This window comes from Camelina sativa, chromosome 4, assembly GCF_030686135.1.
Source record: "Camelina sativa cultivar CO46 ecotype springtype chromosome 4, ASM3068613v1".
In the NCBI taxonomy this organism is placed as follows: Eukaryota; Viridiplantae; Streptophyta; class Magnoliopsida; order Brassicales; family Brassicaceae; genus Camelina; species Camelina sativa.
Window position 1 is genome coordinate 23426380 of NC_141883.1, and position 19401 is coordinate 23445780.

Here is a 19401-nt window from a genome sequence, read left to right on the forward strand (position 1 = left end):
AAAATGAAAACACGTATATACAGTGTATGCTATGTCATAGGGATAAAGTGAAAACAGTGCATATTTACTTGATGTATCACATGCAAATTTCTCTAAAGCTGCAGAATATTTTTGAAAGTTATCCACTTTGTTTGTTGTAAAAAACGGTGAAATTATACTTTTATGCCTAAGTGATGCATGTATCCTATATAGTCTATACAAAATAAACAAATATTTGAAATTGACGAAACATGGATGAAAAGAAATTGGTTGGTTAAAAATTGCTGATTATATTGTTGTTAAAAACACTCTTTAGTTACTAGTGTAGGTTTTAATCAACCATTTTGATATTATGTGACAACACCACAATGGCTTCGCCCGTGTAAGTGTTTCCGCATATAAACAATTTGCTAAAATTTAGGATGTCGAACAGACACACACACACACACACACTCGTGTGTATGGTCTCTGGAGCAAAAAGTTCAGAACTGTATACAAATCGAAACTAAACGTTATACCAAAAGTGGTAAAGTTGTATGAAAAGGTCAAATACGCAATTTTAATGTTAATTACGTACCTTAAAAAGTAAAAAACGTTTAACATAGTTACCTTTTTCTATGTTGTTTATAATTTAATGTATGGATATCTAATGTATAAATAATACTAATAATAACTCTATTTTTTTGTAAATATGCACGCCTCTTCACATATCTCATCATCTTCAACAACGCGAAACCCTAATCTGGTTAAAGTTCTCCGATTCGGCCAAGTCCACCGTAGAGCTCTAAAATACGTCTCTCGCAAAAAATTAATCAATCGCTGTTGAATATTTCTACACCCAGTTTTCAATTTTTCTTTCTGTTGAGTTCTCTCACGGGTACTGCTCGCAACCATTCCGATTTATACGGCTAACTTCATCGCTCGAGTTCTCTCTCGCTATCGATCGTTTCGTCACCTGTTTCAGGCTCGTCTCTCACTCTCATATCTGGTTCTTACGGTTCTCTGATTTTGTGCTCTATATTATCAATAGATTTCTTATTCCAAGTCTTTGTTCCGCTCAGCGCAATCTTCCGTTCACTGGTGTCTTTTGGGGTCCGGAGTCGTCGTGTTGCTTTCAGTTCATCGGGGTTGAGCGTGGGAGGTATGCTCATCTTTCATTACCTATTTCCGTGGATGTGAGCAGTTACGATTTGTTTGAGACGTTTAAAGGGATTTGGATTAAGCAATTGTTGTTGTTCCATGGCCCTTTTTGTATCTGGTTCTCCCAGTTGATTAGCAAAGTATGCGTGACAAAATATTTAAGGCCTGGTTGTTAGTTAAATGTAGAATGATCTGTATGGTTGTAAGCATTCTTATTGTGCTTTTCCTACTTCCTAGCCAATGCTGTTCTTCTACTTAGTGAGAATATCTAGCTAGTTCTAGAATAGTCTCTTTACCTAAATGATCTGTCTGAGTTAGATATGTATGTCTCTGTTTATTTTGCTATGGATTTATTGTAGTAATCTGTTTCGTGGTTAATGGATCCAATTTCGAAAGGGGATTGGGATCAGTCGTGGGAATTCTATATTAACAGGTACCTGTTTGTTTATGCGTGTATTTCAGGGAAGGGCTTTAGACATTATTATTTTAATATTCTCTCTGACCGTCAAAGATTTGCTCGGTGTGCTGGCTCGAAATGGATCCTAGTCGATATGGTCGTCAGCAAGAATGGGATAATAACAGTGTAATTGTGGTTTTCTCCTTACATATATGGGATGAATAGACAAGAAATTTTTAGGGATGTTGTGAATGTCAATTTTTACGGCCCTCATCCGTGGAGTGAGAGACGTGGAGAGTGAGGATGTGGATGGGATTTGGCTAACGTAATATCAGTCATGATGTTTGTTGCTGACATAGCTTATTCTCTTCAATTCACAGGCTCCGGAGGGTTATGGTACTGAGCATGATCCAAATAATCGGTTAGTGCTTGTTGAATTGACTATATTGGTGTATTTTTTAGTTCTCATGGGAGAAACCTCATATATTAATTTGAACTACTAAATCGCATTTCATGTACTTTATTTGGTTTGGTTACTTGTGCTTAAATATTCATGATATTCCATTTTTTATGCCTTTTATGTACCACCAATGCTACATTTCTCGTACAGGTTTGGCGTATCATATGATGAGGGATATCCTGATGAAAGGTTGATGCGGGATGATGATGGCTACAGTTATCCACCTGGACAGAATACTCCTGGTGCGCTGCCTCAATCTAGAAGGCGAAACTATGAAGAAAATTATCCTCGTGAACTTCGCAGGCAAGAAAAGCCGTACATGGATTCAAATTATGCTGCTGATTATTATCACGATAGTGAAGTTGCGAGCCGAAATGGATACTACCGTGATGAAAGGTCGTCACGGTATGATGGCCGCGATGACTATTCTGGTAGTGATTATACCCATAGATCTAGAAATTACCATCATAGTAGAGAAGCTAGCCGGGAGAAAAGTTATGATTATACTCGCCGGAGTTATGATTCTGATTATGAAAGGGGCAGTTTTAGAGATGGCAATCGAAAGAGTCGGGATCCGCAGGATAGAGGACGAGACTCACGAGATAGAGTGTGGGACTCACGTGATAGGGACTGGGACAAACGATGTTTTAGCCGTGAAAGAGATGAGAGTCCTCATAAGAGATATGAGAAATCACAATCTCGATCTACTGGACGTGGTGAGTTCTCTAGATCAAGATCTCCTAGGGGTCGTAGCCATGGGCGGAGTTACCGGGAGGACAGCTACGAGGGCGATCACTGGCATGAAAGTGAGAGGCGAAGAGAATACGAAGATAGACATGACCAGGATCATTTTTCTGCTGTATATAATATTCTCCCATCCCTGGTTTAAATTATTTTGTTGTGAAGACATTTAAAAAAACCGTTCCTATATTTTTATGATTTTTGCTAGACCCCATCCGCCACTGTTCTTGTGAAGGGTCTCTCAATGAAATCAACAGAAGAAGATCTATACCAGATTCTGGTAATCTCTTCTTTATTTTTGAGTTTGTATATTCTGAGGGTTGAACAGTTTTATTTTGCATGACTTCATTATCCCCTTATCTATGACTAGGCTGAATGGGGTCCATTGCATGATGTCCGTGTGATTCGGGAGCAAAGTTCTGGGATTTCTCGTGGATTTGCTTTCATAGATTTCCCGACGGTGGTAATTTCTTTCAACTAAGCTGTTAATTCCTCGGGCTCTTTCTTGTGATCTATTCAATCCAGTGTGTGCAATTATGTATGTTTGTCTGAGCAGGATGCCGCACACATCATGATGGACAGAATTGAGCATGATGGTATAGTTTTGGATGGAAGGAAGCTAGTATTCCATTACAGGTCTTTTCTTATATCTGGACATCCTGGAGGAATCATAGATTCATTACATTCAATTAAAAGTTCCTTGACTCTCAGTTAGCTGTATAGTATTCTTACACTGACTTTTGGTGTGTTGCAGCAGCCAACCTAGTGGTAGGGCTGGTGTGTCCCGTAGGCAGGAACATGCTTCTAGGCGCGGTTATGGTGGAAATCGAAGCATGATGGTTCCCACAGATTGGATGTGTATAATCTGTGGCTGTATCAATTTTGCGCGGCGAACTTCCTGCTTTCAGGTTTGTTCATTCTTTGAGAGAAAGTTTTGCAAATTTCATAATCAGGACTAGAGTAGAAACCCATCCTTAAACTACAGATGAAATTGCAGGAAGAACTGCTCATTGTTGTTGTTATGAGTTGGTGATGAGAATACCAAAATAGATAGAACTGATTAAACCCTCGGGAGAAATCTGTATTGTTTAAAGTTATTCACTTCTTTTTGGTGACGAATATGTTTTCTCAAATGACACTTTGATTGGGACTAAGGTGACATACATATGTCGGTAGTAATGGTATTCAAGATTTTATCTTATGTAAACACGTTGGTGACGTGCGAAGAATTTATTTGGTTGCATTTTACAGTAATATGCTTGTTAGTAGATACAGTTTTCATAATTTTAATGTCCGTAAGAGAACTTATATAACATCCTTTGACTGGTATTTATTGCTGGGTTCAGATATATCTTTCCTTCTATTTGTTTAAACTACTTTTAAGTGTTTATTAATAGTTCGATGTGGTGGTCACTTGTTGTATAGTCCTCCTTTGCAATGCAGCTGTCTGTGTCTTGTTTAGATTAGTTACAGGCTGAAACAATTCATGGTCTCTTTCTCCTAACGCAGTGTAATGAACCCAAGACCAAGGATTCTCCTGCAGCTGATGTAGGTTTATCAAACTCAGCACCAGGAAAACGAACTTCGGAGACAGGTTCATTTTATTTATAAGATGTTTTAGTTTTCTTGTTGGGTCAGAAGACAGTTGAAAGTGTATAAGGTTATAGTTCTTTGCACTTTAATACATGTCACTTATACCTAAGAAATATTCTTCTCTTCCAGGTCCAACTCATGTCTTAGTTGTACGTGGGTTGGATGAAGATGCTGATGAGGAAATGATTCGGTATGAATTTTCCAAACATGCTCCTATCAAGGTCGACGAAAACCCTTTTGAATTTGTTATATAATAGGATATGTTTTTTTACGTCAGTTGACCTGGTTTTTCTCTTTCGTCCATCGTGTAGGATCTTCGTCTTGTGAGAGACAAATTCACACATGTTTCACGAGGATTTGCATTTGTGCATTTTTGTTCGGTAGGGTCTCAAAGCCATGTCATTGTTGCACTTACTAATCTCAGTGTTTTAATCCTCAAATCTCTCTTCTGTTTATCTTTTCTATTGCTGATCATTAGCACCTGTTTTTGATATATTTATATAGATATATATATGTTTTTAAATGTTATAAGTGTTGGGGATAGTCTTTGCGTTATTCGGAAATTGGCTCGCTCAATAAATTTCCATTTTTCGTGCTATCTTTATAATCGACAACCACTTCTTGCATGGACCTTTGAAGCTTGTGTAGACGTGTAGTAGATTATTTCCCGAGGTCGCAGATTCTCTTACCAGTTCAATATTTTACTGGTTATCAGATATGGTAGTAGAATTGCTTTGGTATATCCAAATATATATATTTCTCTAATCTATGTAGGTATCTGAGTATTTTTCAATCTACCTACCAAATTAAACAGAAAACATGATTAACGTGTAGATTGAGGATGCTACTAAGGCACTTGAAGCAACAAACGGAACAGCTCTGGAAAAGAATGGTAAAATCCTTAGAGTTGCATATGCAAAGAGTGTGCATGGTTCTGGAACTGGTATAGCAGCGCCCTCTCACTCCAGCAACCTTGCTGCTGCTGCAATTGAAGCTGCAGCATTTTCTCAGCAGGTACATAGAGATTGTTTTTATCCGGTTTCCTTCTCTGTATTGGCTGGTCAGACATTGATTATTAATTTTTTTAGTAGCATCCGGTAGCTTTTCGTGAAGATTTTCATTCTTTTCAGTCGTCTTTATAATGTGCACTGCCACTCATTTTTGTTATTATTAGTATGACGGTGTTGGATGGGCTCCAAAAGAATACAATCCTAATGAGAATCAAACCACTGGAGAGCAGTCCCAGGGCGTTGGGGAAACTGAATCCCAGAAAGGGGCTTCCGCTCCACAGTCTGGCTATGTGTGGGATGAAGCATCTGGTTATTACTATGATGCTGCTTCTGGATACTACTATGATGGAAATTCAGGTTTGCACTTATTACTTTATCTGTTGTAATGGTTGCATAGCTGGGTAGCTGTAGCTCTAATTACCACGTCTGGCATTTGCAAAACATGAATTATTTGAAAGTGCCTTGTTAGAGGTTTGAAATTGCCTTACGTAGATTTATTCATTCAGAGGATAGTTTCTTAGCAAATATAAGTCTTCACCTTTGGGTTGTTCAAACTATATCAGGGTTGCTATTCTTTTTATGACAATGAAGTTCTTATACTTTGTATGCACCAAACTAGCAACATGGAGATATAAGCTTTATGCCTTAACTATAGACTCTATAGTATGGCTGTAGAGATTAGGCAAGTATTGTCTGATACAGTTGATTATGGCTGCTGTAGGACTTCCAAATGTTTGTCACTTTTGACTTTTATGTATTAGTGAGTAAAGAGGACCTTATATATAGATATGCCTAGAAAATTCGTATCTGATAGAGCTCAGGGATGAAATGTTTAACGGTTCTGGTTATCAATAGTACTCTCTACTTGGTGTGTGGTGGTGAACAACTTGGTTTTGCTGGTGTGAGAAGAAGGTAGTATTTTTTAATAATCATATGCTTCTAAATATGCAGGTCTTTATTATGACAGCAATAGTGGGCTTTGGTACTCGTATGACCAGCAAACACAACAATATGTTCCTTGTCCTGATCAGAATAATGAGAGTAAATTAACTGAAAACCAACCAGAATCTGCCAAGATGGAGAAATCCAGTCAACAAAAAGTTATTATTTCAGCGGCTGCTACCCCTAATGTAGAAAAGGCTTTGTCCTTACCAGATGCGGTTCAGGCGGCTGCAGCAGCAGCAATTGCATCAGAGAAGAGAGAGAAAGAGAGAGTGAAGGAGATAAAACTTGCATCAAAGAGTAGCATACAGGCTAGCAAGAAAAAAATGAGTAACGTTTTAACAATGTGGAAGCAGCGGAGCCATGAACCCCAAATACAGCGTCCCTCTCCCTCACTTGGGAACAATCCACCTACAGTTTCCGCTGAAGCAAGGTCGTCCTTCTCCGCTGGACAATCCAAGGGCAAGCTGAAATCTGATGCAAATATTGCAGAGGAGAGAAGTACCTCCAATAATGGAGTTTCTGCACTGAAAACTACAGAGAGCTCGAGCAGCAGTACGACAGCAGGAACTTTGGTGGGGGTGATGAGAGGTTCCTTTGGAGGAACTCAGAGAGGAGTTTCTTCAGCTAATGTACAAACGCCCTCAGTTATACCTTCTGCGTCTCCAGCTTCGGTTCCGGTTTCAGGAAGTGGGAAAAGAAGAAGGTTCTCTGAAACGCCGACTGCAGTGCCTACTCACAGAGAACAGCCTCAGGCATCATATCGAGACCGAGCTGCAGAAAGAAGAAACTTATATGGTTCATCAACTTCAAATGAAAATGACGGTATTGATTCAAGTAAGCGCCCTTGACTGTTTGACTTCTCTTTTCCACGGTAGACTTTTTCTAAAAGTATAGTAACATAATTGGGAAAATTGTGTGTTTGAATGAAGATGAGGATATAATGGGGTTGAGAAAAGGTTCATTGGATCCAACACCTTTTCCTCCTGGTGTGGGTGGACGTGGGACAACAACCACGGAAGTCAGTAGTTTCGAAGTAATTACAGAAGAGAGAGCAATAGACGAGAGTAACGTGGGAAACAGAATGCTGAGGAACATGGGGTGGCACGAAGGATCGGTAACTTATAAAAAAAACAGTTACTTGTTTTATCGGTAACGTTATATGTTAATGGTTATTGTTGGGTATGTGCTCAGGGTTTGGGAAAAGACGGGAGTGGAATGAAAGAACCGGTGCAAGCGCAAGGCGTTGATAGGAGAGCAGGACTTGGAAGTCAGCAGAAGAAAGTTGATGCTGAGTTTGAGGTTCAGCCTGGTGACACTTACAGAACTCTTCTCCAAAAGAAAGCACTTGCAAGGTTTCGTGACATGTCTGACAATAATTGACTGTTTGTGGGTGTGAAATGTGTTGGAAATTTGAATCGTCGGTTGTGTTTAAAACTGTGAAAGTAATTTTGAATATGTTCAAGAGTAAGTCTTTTGTTGAATTATGAATGGAAAAGAACATTGACCAAAAATGAATGCATAGAGACATGCTTGAGTCGATCCATCGAAACTCGTCATATGGACGTGAATGACAGCAACGACCTTGTATAAGTTTTATCTTAATGGTTCTAGCTTGGAGACAACAACGACCTGAGGAGTGAAGACTACAGTATCCTATCCTGGATACACCACACTTATCAAAATAATCGAAATGCTTACAAAGCTTTTAACAAAATTGTTATTTTGTAAAGTTATAACCATAATCGTTAGTTAAAAAGGTTACGACAATAACTAAAAACATGTTAAATTATAGTTAAATACGTTTGTTAGAACCATTGTTTGTGATGGCTGTGGTGTGGGGTTTTGTTGCTGCCGGCTATTTCCGGATAAATGCCTCAAAAAGATCTCTCAATGAATCCACCGTGATTTACGTTGTCATAACGTGGGACAGAAATAATAGGTTTTCCTCTGTTTATTTAGTTTTACCTAACCCTATATATATATATACTTCTGTATCCAAAATTACACTTGAAACCTATACCAATTTATTTCAATATAAGTTGGTAGTGCCAACTTTTTTTATCAAGGTTTTTCACAATGAAGAAATGTGAGTTTTTGATTGATTCAAGTAAAACGTAAGTAATTTGTAAAAGGGATGAAGGATATGTAATGACTGATTTATTGTTTTGAAATTTTTTGACAGGGTTAATATCAGGAGCAGTTGTAATAGTTCTGATTGGATTAGGGGTATGGGCTTATGTTGCCATTACACCTCCACCTCCTAAGAGATGCGGAACTCCCGGTGGACCGCCCATTACCGCCCCTAGGATCCGTCTCAGTGATGGCCGTTATTTGGCCTACGAAGAACATGGAGTTAGTAGACAAAATGCCAATTTCAAGATCATCTATATCCACGCATTCTCCACGTTTAGGCGCGATGCTGTTATCGCCAGCCGTGTTCGCCCTGTAATGATTTTTTATCTCTTCCTCTTTTACTATATATACATCTTTTGCGTAAAGACTTAGAGATTGTTTGTCTTCATTTACATTGGTCGTTTGATACAAAATCGAGGGACCTAATTAATTAAATAGAGTGATTTGCATTCTATGTTTCTTTTAGGGGTTTCTTGAGAAAAACGGCATCTACGTGGTGTCATATGATCGACCTGGTTATGGAGAGAGCGATCCTGACCCGAGTCGCAATGAAAAGACTTTAGCTCATGACGTTGAACAACTCGCTGACCAATTACAACTTGGTTCCAAATTTTACGTGGTTGGATACTCAATGGGAGGTCAAGCTGTTTGGGGTGTTCTCAAGTACATTCCCCACAGGCTCGCTGGAGCGACATTGCTATGTCCTGTAATCAACTCATGGTGGCCGAGTTTTCCAGATAGTTTGACATGGGAGCTATGGAACAAGCAATCTAAAACCGAAAGGTTTGCGATGCTCGTTACTCATCACACTCCATGGCTACTCTATTGGTGGAACACTCAAAAGCTATTCCCACCATCAGCTGTGATGGAATCAAGCCCCAAGATATTCTCTCCCCAAGATCTTGCGTTACTGCCCAAACTCGCCGTAAGGGTGCCTTACAAGAACCAAACGACGCAACAAGGGACACACGAATCATTAGACCGAGACCTGATAGTTGGATTCGGGAAATGGAGTTTTGATCCGATGAAGATCGATAATCCGTTCCCAAAGGGTGAAGGTTCAATACATATGTGGCAAGGGGATGATGATCGGCTCGTCCCAATACAACTACAAAGGATCATTGCTCAGAAACTAAGTTGGATCAAGTATCATGAGATTCCAGGTGCTGGTCATTTTTTCCCGATGGCGGATGGTATGGCAGAAACTGTATTAAAAGAACTCTTGCCTATCCCTCAAGCATCTTAAGTTTGACATTGTTTAACATTTTGTCTCACCCCCCTTACGCCTCTGTTCCTCTAGTATTGTGAATAAAAATTTATTTTCATTTGTGCATCTTCTATCTGTTGCAGCGTAGTAAAAAGATTTACTTTAGTAAAAACAAACCAATACATTTCTTTTATTTTGTCCAAAAAAAACAAAAAAAAAAAGAATTTCTTTTATTTGGAAACAATAAGAAAAGCTAGCAGTAGATAACAACGAAGCTGCACCTATTCTGCCGCAAATATCGTTTCTTAAACTTGCAGTTTATGATACTAGTTTGGAGCAGATAAAATGCTCACTTAGGAAGACCAGTTTCAGGATCGAGAAGGGCTTGAGTTTGGTCGTGAAGCACGATGGGACCTTTTCCAGGTCTAGTGCAGATAAAATAACTGACTTCTCCTTTTTGATCCTGCGATCCAATGTTGTCTTTAATTTCAGGTGGAGGTTGCAGATTCTCGACACCATTTGCTTCATCTAAACCTGCTTCTTTTAGAATCGAATTATCGCCCACTACGTAACTGGTAAACAAAGAAACCAAAATCATTACAAACAGCCTTTTTTAGTCCTTTTTAAACTCATAGAAAACCGCAGTTAACGGATCACACAGTTTCAATCTCTCACCTTTTCATATCAGTGTCTGACTTAGGGGGGAAATAGTACAGAAGCCCCTGAAGCAATTGAACTGCAACCTTTCTGTTGCGTGCAATCAGTACAGCATTTGGACCAGCATCAAATGTGTAAGCAACCTGTCCAGATTTCAGTTTTTTTGAGTTGACCGTTGTTCATATACTTGAAAACACACAAAATACTCAAATCCTTGTGCAAATACTCTGATATAAATATCTATGTTGGTACAAAAACTGGAAGTAACATCTTCCGAAGTAAAAATGGTCAAAAGGTCAAGCAAGAGACTTAGTAGTTAGTAGCACTTTACCTGTGGTGTCCCTTCAGAACGGTTCCACTTTTCAACTAAGCTAATTATTCTGGAAAAGCGGATAACAGTTTAATAAAGAAGGGTTTGATAGCTAAATGAAGCAGCATATATCTGTCAGAGTAGAGAAATACCTGTGGGAGGTGTCATTCATGTAGAATATGGGTGGAGATGTATCCAGACAAACAGCATGGAACTGATTACTGTCTGTACATGTCAATTGTGTAAAGGATGCAAAATCTCGATTTTTTATAGCTTCCTCCATTTGCAGAATCCGTTTTGGCACAACTTCCTACAGACAAAAAAATAAACAGAATATGAGGTTTAAGAAGCTGATTTTCATCAAACATTAAGAAGAGAACGTACTTTCGCCCTATGCTGTAAAAGCAAACTCGTCTCAACACTTTCACGCATTCCTGAGGTACTACTTGTTTCCTTCTGCTGTGAACTAACCTGGGAGTTGAATAAGCTAAAAAGACTTACGAAGCATATAAACATATAAGACAGGCTATAAACGAAAATCTAAGCAAGAACTAGAATTTCACAGATAATTGATATTAGAACTTGTCTTATGCATGAGGTAACGTAGAAGAGGCTGCCTGTATTAATCCAGAATCAACTATACTCACACGTTCAAATAGAGCAACTCAATATTGCGGCATAGAAATACTTTGTCATATATCTCACTCATTCAAAGTGGTATTTTGAGAGAATATGTAACGTATGGTTAACTTGAAAATGGCATCTGGAAAATGGGAGAATCAGAGCAACCAAGTCTAAAAGTCGCTTGACAAAAGATTGTATAAGATTCATACCACAGCAATGATGATAACAAGATCATCCCAGTGCTTCTCATCTGCCAGTTGAACTGCAACGCTGTCACTTCCATCATCTTTGCTTCCCATTTCCCACTTAACAAATCCACCAAATAAACTACGGCATGCACTTCCTGAACCTTGCCTACATGAGGGAATTAAAATTAAACCATATATACGAGTCCCGCTTAATTTCTAGATGAATGTCAGAGTTCACGTTATTTAACAATACAACAACATGGATACATTTTACTATTAAAACTGATGGATTAGTAAAGATCATCGTATACATTGGTCAAAATTTTGGCATGTACATAATCATTCCTCAAATTTGTAGTACCTGGCTATCGCAGAAAGATGGCTTGGATCTTCATCTACATTCATCAACTTTGCAAGAGAAAAAACTGTAGGAAAAGAGCAGTTTGACATAAACTTCAAGCCATCCTCCATTTTATTTTTTTTATCTTTCAGGTTTTAAGCAACCCACAGGGAAACAGATGGGAAAAAAAGGCAGAATACCTAGACAAGCAAATCCAGCAGCGGAAGATGCTAAGCCAGCAGCAGTAGGGAAGTTGTTATGAGAAGCAATGTGTAGATGCAGTTTCTCCCAATCTTTCTTCCCTATCTTGATTCCTTTCTCCTTGTCTTCAACATCATCCGCTCGACTCCTAATCTCCCTCAAACAATTCTGGTACCTACTTCCAGTAAGAGAGATTTCCTATACTAACCACGAAACAACAACAAAAATGCCGGTGAATCCAACCGTGATGAACTCAACCAAAAGGGACTCATCCAAATTATTACAAACTTATCTAATTTGATTCGAAGTTAAGCCAAATCTAACTCAGAACTGACAAAATCCAATCTATACACATGAGTATAAGCTTCGTGCTGCTTATCCTAGAATTTGACAAATAGAAGAATCTCAGCTATAGGAAAGATCGTAGTGGAGAAAATCGAAGCGAGAGTACCTTGCCATTGAGCCACATTCGATCCCGATCAAATGCAGGACTAACGGCAACAGTGGTGACCGTACAGAGGTGATCGGGATCAAGAGTTACGCTGATGCTATCGTTAACGGGGAGAATCCGAACCTCATCTCTCTTTCCCCAATACTTAATCACAGCTATGTTCGTCGGAGTTTGCGCCGTCACCATAAACATCCATTTCTCCGTCGCCATGTCAACCCCCACCCCAATGCTAAAAAGCTCAAAGCGTCGTCTTGAGGAGAGATCTGAAGCTTCGAAGTTGTTAAATCCAAAGGAAATAAAATAGTGACGGAGGATTCGACAAATAGTAACGTAATTTGCACAAAAATTAAAAAAAGTATTACTTTATTCAAATTTTGGAGACTTTCTTCACTAACTTCAACTCTTGTGGAGTATCAATTTGGTATCACGTTTGCCATTTTCGTGACAACATCACCAAATCTTAACCTATAAAGTTTTAGAATAAAAAAATGGTGTTAGGTAAGGACTTAAACCAATAATTATAGCGATGCATTTAATCATAATCCATTGTTAAATCACCTATTTTTTATCAATCACTCTTTGATATTGGGTTATTTGTAGGTTAAGAAAGGATATGTAATATATCATATAAACCAACTGATTCATACAAAATAACACCATGGTTCATGAGTAGAACAGACTCATCATATATAAGCTTTCATACGACATTGGTTAAGATAATTGAAGAAAGCATCTCATTCCAAATGTCAGGGACGCCAGCTAAGCACCAGTGACTACAATCTGATGAAGGTCCAGAGATATGATGGTGTTTCTCTTCCTCGTGCATTGCTCTCTTGAACACCGAAGGATGCCCGTCTCTTCTATATGCTGACATGGTTGTGATATCGTGCAGATATACCCGATATTTCATTGTGCTTAGCACTTTGTTCAACACTCTTGACTGTTGAGGCATGTGTGGTTTTCTTGAAGAGGATAAAGAAGGCAAGGGATGTCTCTGGTTATAGCACATTTGACCACTCTCTCTGCCAAGACATTATGTGATTAATGATGTACATTTTGTAGTTTGTACATTTGGTGAGACGATTAGGAAGAGAACATAAGCAAAAAAAAGTACCTTGGTGAGATGGTGCGGAAAATGACTTTGGTTTTGGATGGATCAAGATTGATCTCAACCCATTTAGCCCATGTGGTAAGTCCTCTCTCATAAGCAACCATTGGGTTCATAACTTTGAAGAGCTTGTTCCCATCCATGTAATAGTCCCACCTATAGCATCAATCAATACCAAATGATTTTGAGTTGGAGTTCTATGAAGCTTAGCATTCATATATATATTATACTAATAATTTGCTATTTAAGGAAAGCTGTGAGCGGTTTTTATGATGGCTTACGAACTCCATTTCTGAGAGTGAGTCCACCAGTGAGCAGAATCGAATACAAGAACATCAACACCTCGCCAGTATCTAGCATTGTCTTCGATTGAGTCCAAATGTAACACCCTTTTACGGTCAACTCCTTTCTTGAGTTCCACAAGCAGAGGAGCCCAACAGAACTCAATTGATGTCTCAAAATCCTGTAGTTACCAAACTTATCTTAGTTGCTTTTTACTAACCAAATAATGAAAACGTGATCCAAAAGGAGATTTATGTTAAAAAGAGATATGATTGTTACCAGAGAATGGAAAGACATTGTAGGACCATTGTAAGTAAGCTTCTTACGATGAGTTGGAATCACAGACTGTACTAAGCAGACAAGAGATTCCCACTGGTTTCTCATAATTGTATCTCCAACCAGCATTATTCTTTTTCCTCTCATTTTCCCAAGGAATTTTAATGCGTTAAACCTAAACCCCATCATGGAAAGAGAGATTAATTTTGGTTAAAATCAAAAGTTGCAAATTGTGGTTTAAAATTAGTGTTCCAAAATCAAACTAGAGCCTAAAAAAATTTAAACCACAATTTGAGATTTTGAGATTAAAACTAAATTTTATCCTGAATAACAGCTCTGGCTTGTTCTCAATAAATTGATCTCTACTCTGTTTATTCTTTGACCCTTTTTTTTTGTGAACAAAGTAAAAAGGAAGAATAACTGGTTAAAAAAAAGTAAGAATAAGTACAAAAAGAGGAGTGTGGTGTGTGCCTTGGAAGTGAACAAGCCTTTGGCACCCATCTCCATTTCTGGTAATTAGAGTCAGGTCTTCCATTTCTCTGGCAACTTAGTGCAGAGCTCAAATATGGACAGCTGCCTGAGTCATATAGCGGATACGTTTCGTCGTACGTCCACTTCCCCACCGAGTAATCGCACCTCTCCTCTCTTCTTTCGCGCCTAGTCTGCAAGGCGTTGAGTGGATCGTCATCGCCTACTAGCCATTGCTCATCAAAGTGAGACAATGCTTCTTTGCTAAGTATGAGACACAGAGACAAGAAGAAGACTTGTGTTTTTGAGGTAAACATTTGGACCAAGAAAGTAGGGAACTGACTACTGAGTACTGAGCAGTGTGGGCTTGGAGGAAGACATAATATAAAGAAGATAGAAAAAACAAAGTGGATAAAGTGAAAAAGGCGTTAATTACGGAAAGTGGTGGTAATTACTAATTAGTGCTTAGACTTGTGCTTGAAATCAAGTGCCGTGACTTGCGTCCCCTCTTCTCTCCATCATACTCTTTTTCTTTTTTCTATAGATTACAGTATCCGAGGTGGGATATGTGTGCCTGTGTGGACTGTGGAGTGTTTTATCTGGATAAATTTATCTAAACGATATAGAACTGATCTAGAACTCAACCAAAAGTTCTGTATGGTTAGAAAAACTTATTTATTGTCAATATTTTCTACAACCCGAAAATTCGGAAAAGAAAGAAATAGTACAAACAATCCATAACAAACCAAAAAAAGAATTGCAAATCAAACACAAATTCTTTCTTTAAGTCAGTGTTGATGTCATGAAGTAGAGAACCAATGAGCCAACAGGTAGGGGCTGTAGAGACCCAAAACTCTCCCTGCCCCAAAAGGTCCTGACTCCTGAGTCCTGAACCAGACCGAACTCAGGACCCAATCTTTCTTATTATCACAACGTTTCAAACAACACAGTACATAACAAACACTATGCTTCTTTTTTTTTGGTTAGCTTCTGCTCCAAACAGGAGTCATCTTAATATGTCAGTCATGGTTCAGATTATCCTTCTAGAAAATCCATTTTTCTTGATCATCTGAAAATGATTCATCTAACCATGATTGGTGGATGTGCATCCACGTCAACTTTTGCTTTTCCCCCTTTCCATTTTAACCCATTTTCAGATTTTTGAATATTATTACTTAATCAACCGAATCGTTTGAAATCTCTAAAGGACAATAATCAAGGTTTACCTGACAACTCAGTAAGACTTTTGTAGAGCAAGACCGTACTTTTCCCTCTGCATAAAACCCAAAACAAATAAGAGCAAAAACATTACTACATGGAAGAAAGCTTCAACAGTAAATGTGAGTTTGTGATACACAAAGTCAAGTTGAGTTTAGGTGATCATAAAACCCAAAACAAATAAGAGCAAAAACCCAAAACAAATAAGAGCAAAAACATTACTACATGGAAGAAAACTTCAACAGTAAATGTGAGTTTGTGATACACAAAGTCAAGTTGAGTTTAGGTGATCATCGTTTCTGCTAAATCATTTCCTGACTCAGAGAGTCACAAAGTACAGCTATGAAGAAAAAATAATCACAGTAAAAAGATGAAGGTGCATAAAATATTACAATGGTGATTAGTAAGAAAAACAAGATAACGGTTTAAAAAAATCTGGTTCAAAGGATTGATCTATATGTCTCAAACGATACCTTTAAGAACTAGATTTCTTACCAGATAACTCATGCTTGTCAAATCTTGCAACCCATGTATCTGAACTGATGTGAGAAGATGAAACTTTATCCAACCAAATGCGAAACTGCTTTTCCTTCCCATCCCCGTGTAAATTTCCCATCTCATCTATCCATTCATGTATCAGTTTCTCCTCTCCAGAGGGATGAACAAAAACACCAAGTGGACTCTGCAACATTACAAAATTATAACAACAGAGTCAATAAATCAGTATGACACAAGAAAATCGAGAAACTTTTCATCAATTTGGGCACTTGAAACCACACTTACAGAGAGCGATTTCAAATACTGCAAATACTTGTCAGACTTCTCCACCTCTCCACATCGCCATCTCTCATAAAACAGATAAAACTTAACAACCTCATGAACAGGATTCAAACTTTCCACGTGGAAATTTTCAGTGTCCAAAACATCTCGTGGAGAGACACTTGGTCCCAAACTAAACCTCTCAATGGCTTCTATGATGCCAGCTCCACATCTTTGGGACGCATGAAATATTTTTGGGTTGTCCTTGGCATTTTCTTCATGCCATTGCAACAATTCTTCATGCGAATTGCTAACCTTAAAACAGTTGAATAGAAGCACAATTACGAGCGTGCAGTCAAGTATGGTCGAACGTAAGAAGCAGTTGGGAACTAACCATTACACCATATACTTGGGAAATGTTGAAAAGCTCAGCATCATTTCCAGAGTCGCCACAAACAAGTGTATTAGAAGGCTGCTTGCCTTCAACCTCCAACTTGTCAAGTAGATATGTCAGAGCACCTTGTTTTCCAGCTCCTTTAGGTAATACATCGAAAGCATAGCCGTTGCTATAAACCAGCTTCACATCCACCTATAAGAAAATTGACTGTCATCAGCACCAAAAAAAAAGGAACAATCTAATCATAAGAATAGCTGTCAAGCTCAAATGAGGGATAAACAAAGAAAATCTCACCCCACGCTCCTCTAATCGCCCCGGAAGAACCTTCATTATTTCAACAGCGTGTTCTTTTTCCACAAAAAAACTCACTTTGTGGGGTTCTTGGCTCTTGGCTGGCTATATAACAGACAACACATAATAAGTACTTTAGAACGACCAAATTGCTACAGATTCAGTAGGAAACACAACATAAGAACAATTCAAATCAGGTAAGATATCCAAAACTCTGAGACTGTCATCAAGGTTAACGTTATGAATAGGAATTAATCCATACTTGTATGCACAACTACACCTCATTCAGCTTCATCTATGCCAAGAACATTCTTACTATTGCCTCTACTCCAATCCAGTAACCATTAGAAATCTAGCTAGACCAGCAAAATCGTCTAACAAACAAGAGTTTTAAAAACTTTCAGTAAGAAAAAAAATTAGAAGCTGTCTACTCTATTTATCCTTGTTGCAAACAAACTAAACTCGTTGTCATGTCAAGAAATGCTTAAATTTAACCAGAAAAGCCTAAGTCAACGCAGAAAGAAACAAAAAATCAAATACAACGGCAAAGACCCACATGGCCCAGTATAAAAGAAAGAAAGCAAACTCATTCAACAGCAAAGAAGATCGTTAATAGAAAATCTCAGGAAACAAATTCAAATCATTGTATCTACAGAGGAACAATTATAAAACAAACCTGAGGGTCAAGTTGAGGGAATTTAGAAGTTTCCTCAAGGACAATGTCTCGATTCCACTTATCATCCAAATGAGCTGTCCAAACATCATCCGACGACACTAAGGAATCACCGCCGTAAACAATCACAGAACCAACAGAAGTAACGGCGATGTCCGGTGTCAGCAATGGCCTCTTCTTTCTTAGACTCGAGTACGAGCTGAAAGACCTCCCTGTGCAGTAAACAAGCAACGAATCATGGCGATATTGAGCTTCCCAAAGCGCATTGAACCTAAGGAGGTCTGTGTTTTCAGGGTCATCGTGATCCACCTGCGAGGATTGGTTTAATTTCGTCGAATTTTGACCCAAAAAAAAACGAAAAAAGATTCGAGGGAATTAGGAAATTACCAATGTGCAATCAAGATCAGCAACTAGTATGAGACGTGGTGGTCCGTCAAATCTATCCATCAGACCTAATCTCTCTGCTTCTCCCTTGTCGCTCTTTATTATTCTTATTAGACTTGCTGGGGAAGACGAGTCGAGTCTTTTCTTTAGGGACTTCGTCTTTGTTATTGTTGAACTAATTCTATGTAGTTCCTTCCTATTTGAATTAGTTGTTAATCTTTTAATATTTAGTTAGAAGTTTCCTTAAGCACGTAAATTATGTACCATGTCAACGAAGTTGAGCTTTAATGAGGTGTGTTATTATTACGACAGATGCTGATGAGTGACGACCCTCCATATGACCACACATTGATGCCAAGAATGTGTGGCACTTAGGATGGAGGTCTAAAGGTTACTTAAAGGAACCTAAAGACATAAGTGCAAGTCCATGTCTAAAAGCGCTTAGAAAAGCAAGTCCATATGAAGAGCAAATCCATGTCTAGAATTACCTCAAGACATAGGCTTCAGTGACTTGCGCCAACTTGGCCTATGAGGGGAATTGGGAGACTATTCCAAAGCAGCGGAACAAGGGTTAGTTAGTTGATTTCATTTCATACTAACTAACCTATGTGATTGCTGAAACGAAAGACGCTACACTTGGTGTGGTTAGATTTCTAGTTGATGATGATTAGGGAAGTCTAGACTATTTATTTATTTTATGACGACTTTGAGATGGAAACCTTCTAAGAAAAACTTAGTGCCCAATATCGAAATTCACATAGACTGACTTTCAACGTGGAAACTACCCATGTAATTGGAGATGTGAATCTGCGGTCTATGCCAATGAGGTCGGTCAGTACTAAATATATAGATTTTCTTCCACGGTGATTGTCTCTCAACATAAAGTAATAAGAAACTACTCTTTCTATGGTCAAGTCACACCAAGTTTTCCACAAAATATGAGATATGGAAAGTGCTAAGCAAACCCCACAACATATAACCATGGCGGACCCGTCAATTACAATTCCAAGTAAATCTCTCCTTCACGCATGTACATGTAAATGTTGATTGAACTATGTCATGCTTTTTTTTTTTTTGGGTTAAAAATATATTGTTTTCATGTTATAATCAGACAATTTATACCTCCTAAGAATTACTGACGGAAAAAATCTATATATATATAAAGTGCA

General features: G+C 38.4%; 5 protein-coding genes across 10 annotated transcripts; 2 read left to right on the forward strand and 3 right to left on the reverse strand.

The window, feature by feature from the left end:
- The first annotated feature begins 632 nt into the window (after positions 1–632).
- On the forward strand, positions 633–7776 carry LOC104781282 (SUPPRESSOR OF ABI3-5). Of its 2 annotated transcripts, none has more exons than XM_087510597.1 (17): positions 633–943; positions 1041–1120; positions 1582–1702; positions 1897–1937; positions 2127–2835; positions 2926–2997; positions 3088–3180; positions 3274–3353; positions 3472–3625; positions 4227–4311; positions 4440–4531; positions 4622–4690; positions 5145–5324; positions 5485–5677; positions 6272–7099; positions 7195–7379; positions 7457–7776. In XM_087510597.1, the coding sequence occupies exons 3-17, from the start codon at positions 1655–1657 to the stop codon at positions 7643–7645; spliced, it is 3018 nt and encodes a 1005-aa protein (XP_087366723.1). In that variant the 5' UTR covers positions 633–943; positions 1041–1120; positions 1582–1654; the 3' UTR covers positions 7646–7776. The 2 variants fall into 2 exon arrangements, with proteins under 2 accessions (XP_087366723.1, XP_087366724.1); XM_087510598.1 differs by having other exon boundaries at positions 639–943; positions 3475–3625.
- A 452-nt stretch (positions 7777–8228) lies between these two features.
- LOC104781290 (uncharacterized) lies at positions 8229–9731 on the forward strand. The gene is made up of 3 exons (XM_010505920.2): positions 8229–8351; positions 8448–8710; positions 8865–9731. Exons 1-3 carry the CDS (start codon positions 8342–8344, stop codon positions 9642–9644), a joined length of 1053 nt encoding a protein of 350 aa, XP_010504222.1. The 5' UTR covers positions 8229–8341; the 3' UTR covers positions 9645–9731.
- A 35-nt stretch (positions 9732–9766) lies between these two features.
- On the reverse strand, positions 9767–12841 carry LOC104781291 (diphosphomevalonate decarboxylase MVD2, peroxisomal). 4 transcript variants are annotated; one of them, XM_010505921.3, is made up of 10 exons: positions 12739–12841; positions 12377–12639; positions 11925–12123; positions 11746–11809; positions 11406–11550; positions 10957–11043; positions 10725–10882; positions 10594–10642; positions 10281–10405; positions 9767–10177 (listed from the first exon to the last, which is right to left on the reverse strand). In XM_010505921.3, the coding sequence occupies exons 2-10, from the start codon at positions 12584–12586 to the stop codon at positions 9955–9957; spliced, it is 1260 nt and encodes a 419-aa protein (XP_010504223.2). In that variant the 5' UTR covers positions 12587–12639; positions 12739–12841; the 3' UTR covers positions 9767–9954. The 4 variants fall into 4 exon arrangements, with proteins under 4 accessions (XP_010504223.2, XP_010504224.2, XP_087367571.1 ...); XM_010505922.3 differs by having other exon boundaries at positions 12377–12645; XM_087511445.1 differs by lacking the exon at positions 10957–11043.
- Positions 12842–12969: 128 nt separating this feature from the next.
- LOC104781294 (protein trichome birefringence-like 36) lies at positions 12970–15203 on the reverse strand. Its single transcript, XM_010505926.3, has 5 exons — positions 14514–15203; positions 14046–14217; positions 13766–13947; positions 13491–13640; positions 12970–13398 (listed from the first exon to the last, which is right to left on the reverse strand). The coding sequence occupies exons 1-5, from the start codon at positions 14825–14827 to the stop codon at positions 13074–13076; spliced, it is 1143 nt and encodes a 380-aa protein (XP_010504228.2). The 5' UTR covers positions 14828–15203; the 3' UTR covers positions 12970–13073.
- LOC104781293 (putative sucrose-phosphatase 3a) lies at positions 15169–18424 on the reverse strand. 2 transcript variants are annotated; one of them, XR_015597483.1, is made up of 8 exons: positions 18236–18423; positions 17852–18157; positions 17179–17280; positions 16882–17076; positions 16512–16797; positions 16224–16410; positions 15737–15783; positions 15169–15643 (listed from the first exon to the last, which is right to left on the reverse strand). XR_015597483.1 is itself a non-coding variant. In XM_010505924.3 (8 exons), the coding sequence occupies exons 1-8, from the start codon at positions 18293–18295 to the stop codon at positions 15554–15556; spliced, it is 1278 nt and encodes a 425-aa protein (XP_010504226.1). In that variant the 5' UTR covers positions 18296–18424; the 3' UTR covers positions 15169–15553. The 2 variants fall into 2 exon arrangements, 1 of the variants encoding a protein (XP_010504226.1); XM_010505924.3 differs by having other exon boundaries at positions 16512–16802; positions 18236–18424.
- Positions 18425–19401: the final 977 nt, after the last annotated feature.

What these genes read in the sequence shown, in the direction of transcription:
- LOC104781282 (XM_087510597.1), top strand. Translation starts at nt 1,655, where the DNA reads ATGGATCCTAGTCGATATGGTCGTCAGCAAGAATGGGATAATAACAGT. An exon ending in AAGATCTATACCAGATTCTG is followed by an intron (nt 2,998 to 3,087) that starts GTAATCTCTTCT and finishes ATCTATGACTAG; the next exon opens with GCTGAATGGGGTCCATTGCA. An exon ending in CCAAACATGCTCCTATCAAG is followed by an intron (nt 4,532 to 4,621) that starts GTCGACGAAAAC and finishes TCCATCGTGTAG; the next exon opens with GATCTTCGTCTTGTGAGAGA.
- LOC104781290 (XM_010505920.2), top strand. An exon ending in TCGCCAGCCGTGTTCGCCCT is followed by an intron (nt 8,711 to 8,864) that starts GTAATGATTTTT and finishes TGTTTCTTTTAG; the next exon opens with GGGTTTCTTGAGAAAAACGG.
- LOC104781291 (XM_010505921.3), bottom strand. Translation starts at nt 12,586, where the DNA reads ATGGCGACGGAGAAATGGATGTTTATGGTGACGGCGCAAACTCCGACG. An exon ending in ATGAATGACACCTCCCACAG is followed by an intron (nt 10,643 to 10,724) that starts GTATTTCTCTAC and finishes CCGCTTTTCCAG; the next exon opens with AATAATTAGCTTAGTTGAAA. An exon ending in TCAGACACTGATATGAAAAG is followed by an intron (nt 10,178 to 10,280) that starts GTGAGAGATTGA and finishes TTTGTTTACCAG; the next exon opens with TTACGTAGTGGGCGATAATT.
- LOC104781294 (XM_010505926.3), bottom strand. Translation starts at nt 14,827, where the DNA reads ATGTTTACCTCAAAAACACAAGTCTTCTTCTTGTCTCTGTGTCTCATA. An exon ending in CAATGTCTTTCCATTCTCTG is followed by an intron (nt 13,948 to 14,045) that starts GTAACAATCATA and finishes TGGTAACTACAG; the next exon opens with GATTTTGAGACATCAATTGA. An exon ending in TTCCGCACCATCTCACCAAG is followed by an intron (nt 13,399 to 13,490) that starts GTACTTTTTTTT and finishes ATGTCTTGGCAG; the next exon opens with AGAGAGTGGTCAAATGTGCT.
- LOC104781293 (XM_010505924.3), bottom strand. Translation starts at nt 18,295, where the DNA reads ATGGATAGATTTGACGGACCACCACGTCTCATACTAGTTGCTGATCTT. An exon ending in GGCGATTAGAGGAGCGTGGG is followed by an intron (nt 17,077 to 17,178) that starts GTGAGATTTTCT and finishes ATTTTCTTATAG; the next exon opens with GTGGATGTGAAGCTGGTTTA. An exon ending in TGACAAGCATGAGTTATCTG is followed by an intron (nt 15,784 to 16,223) that starts GTAAGAAATCTA and finishes GGTTTTATGCAG; the next exon opens with AGGGAAAAGTACGGTCTTGC.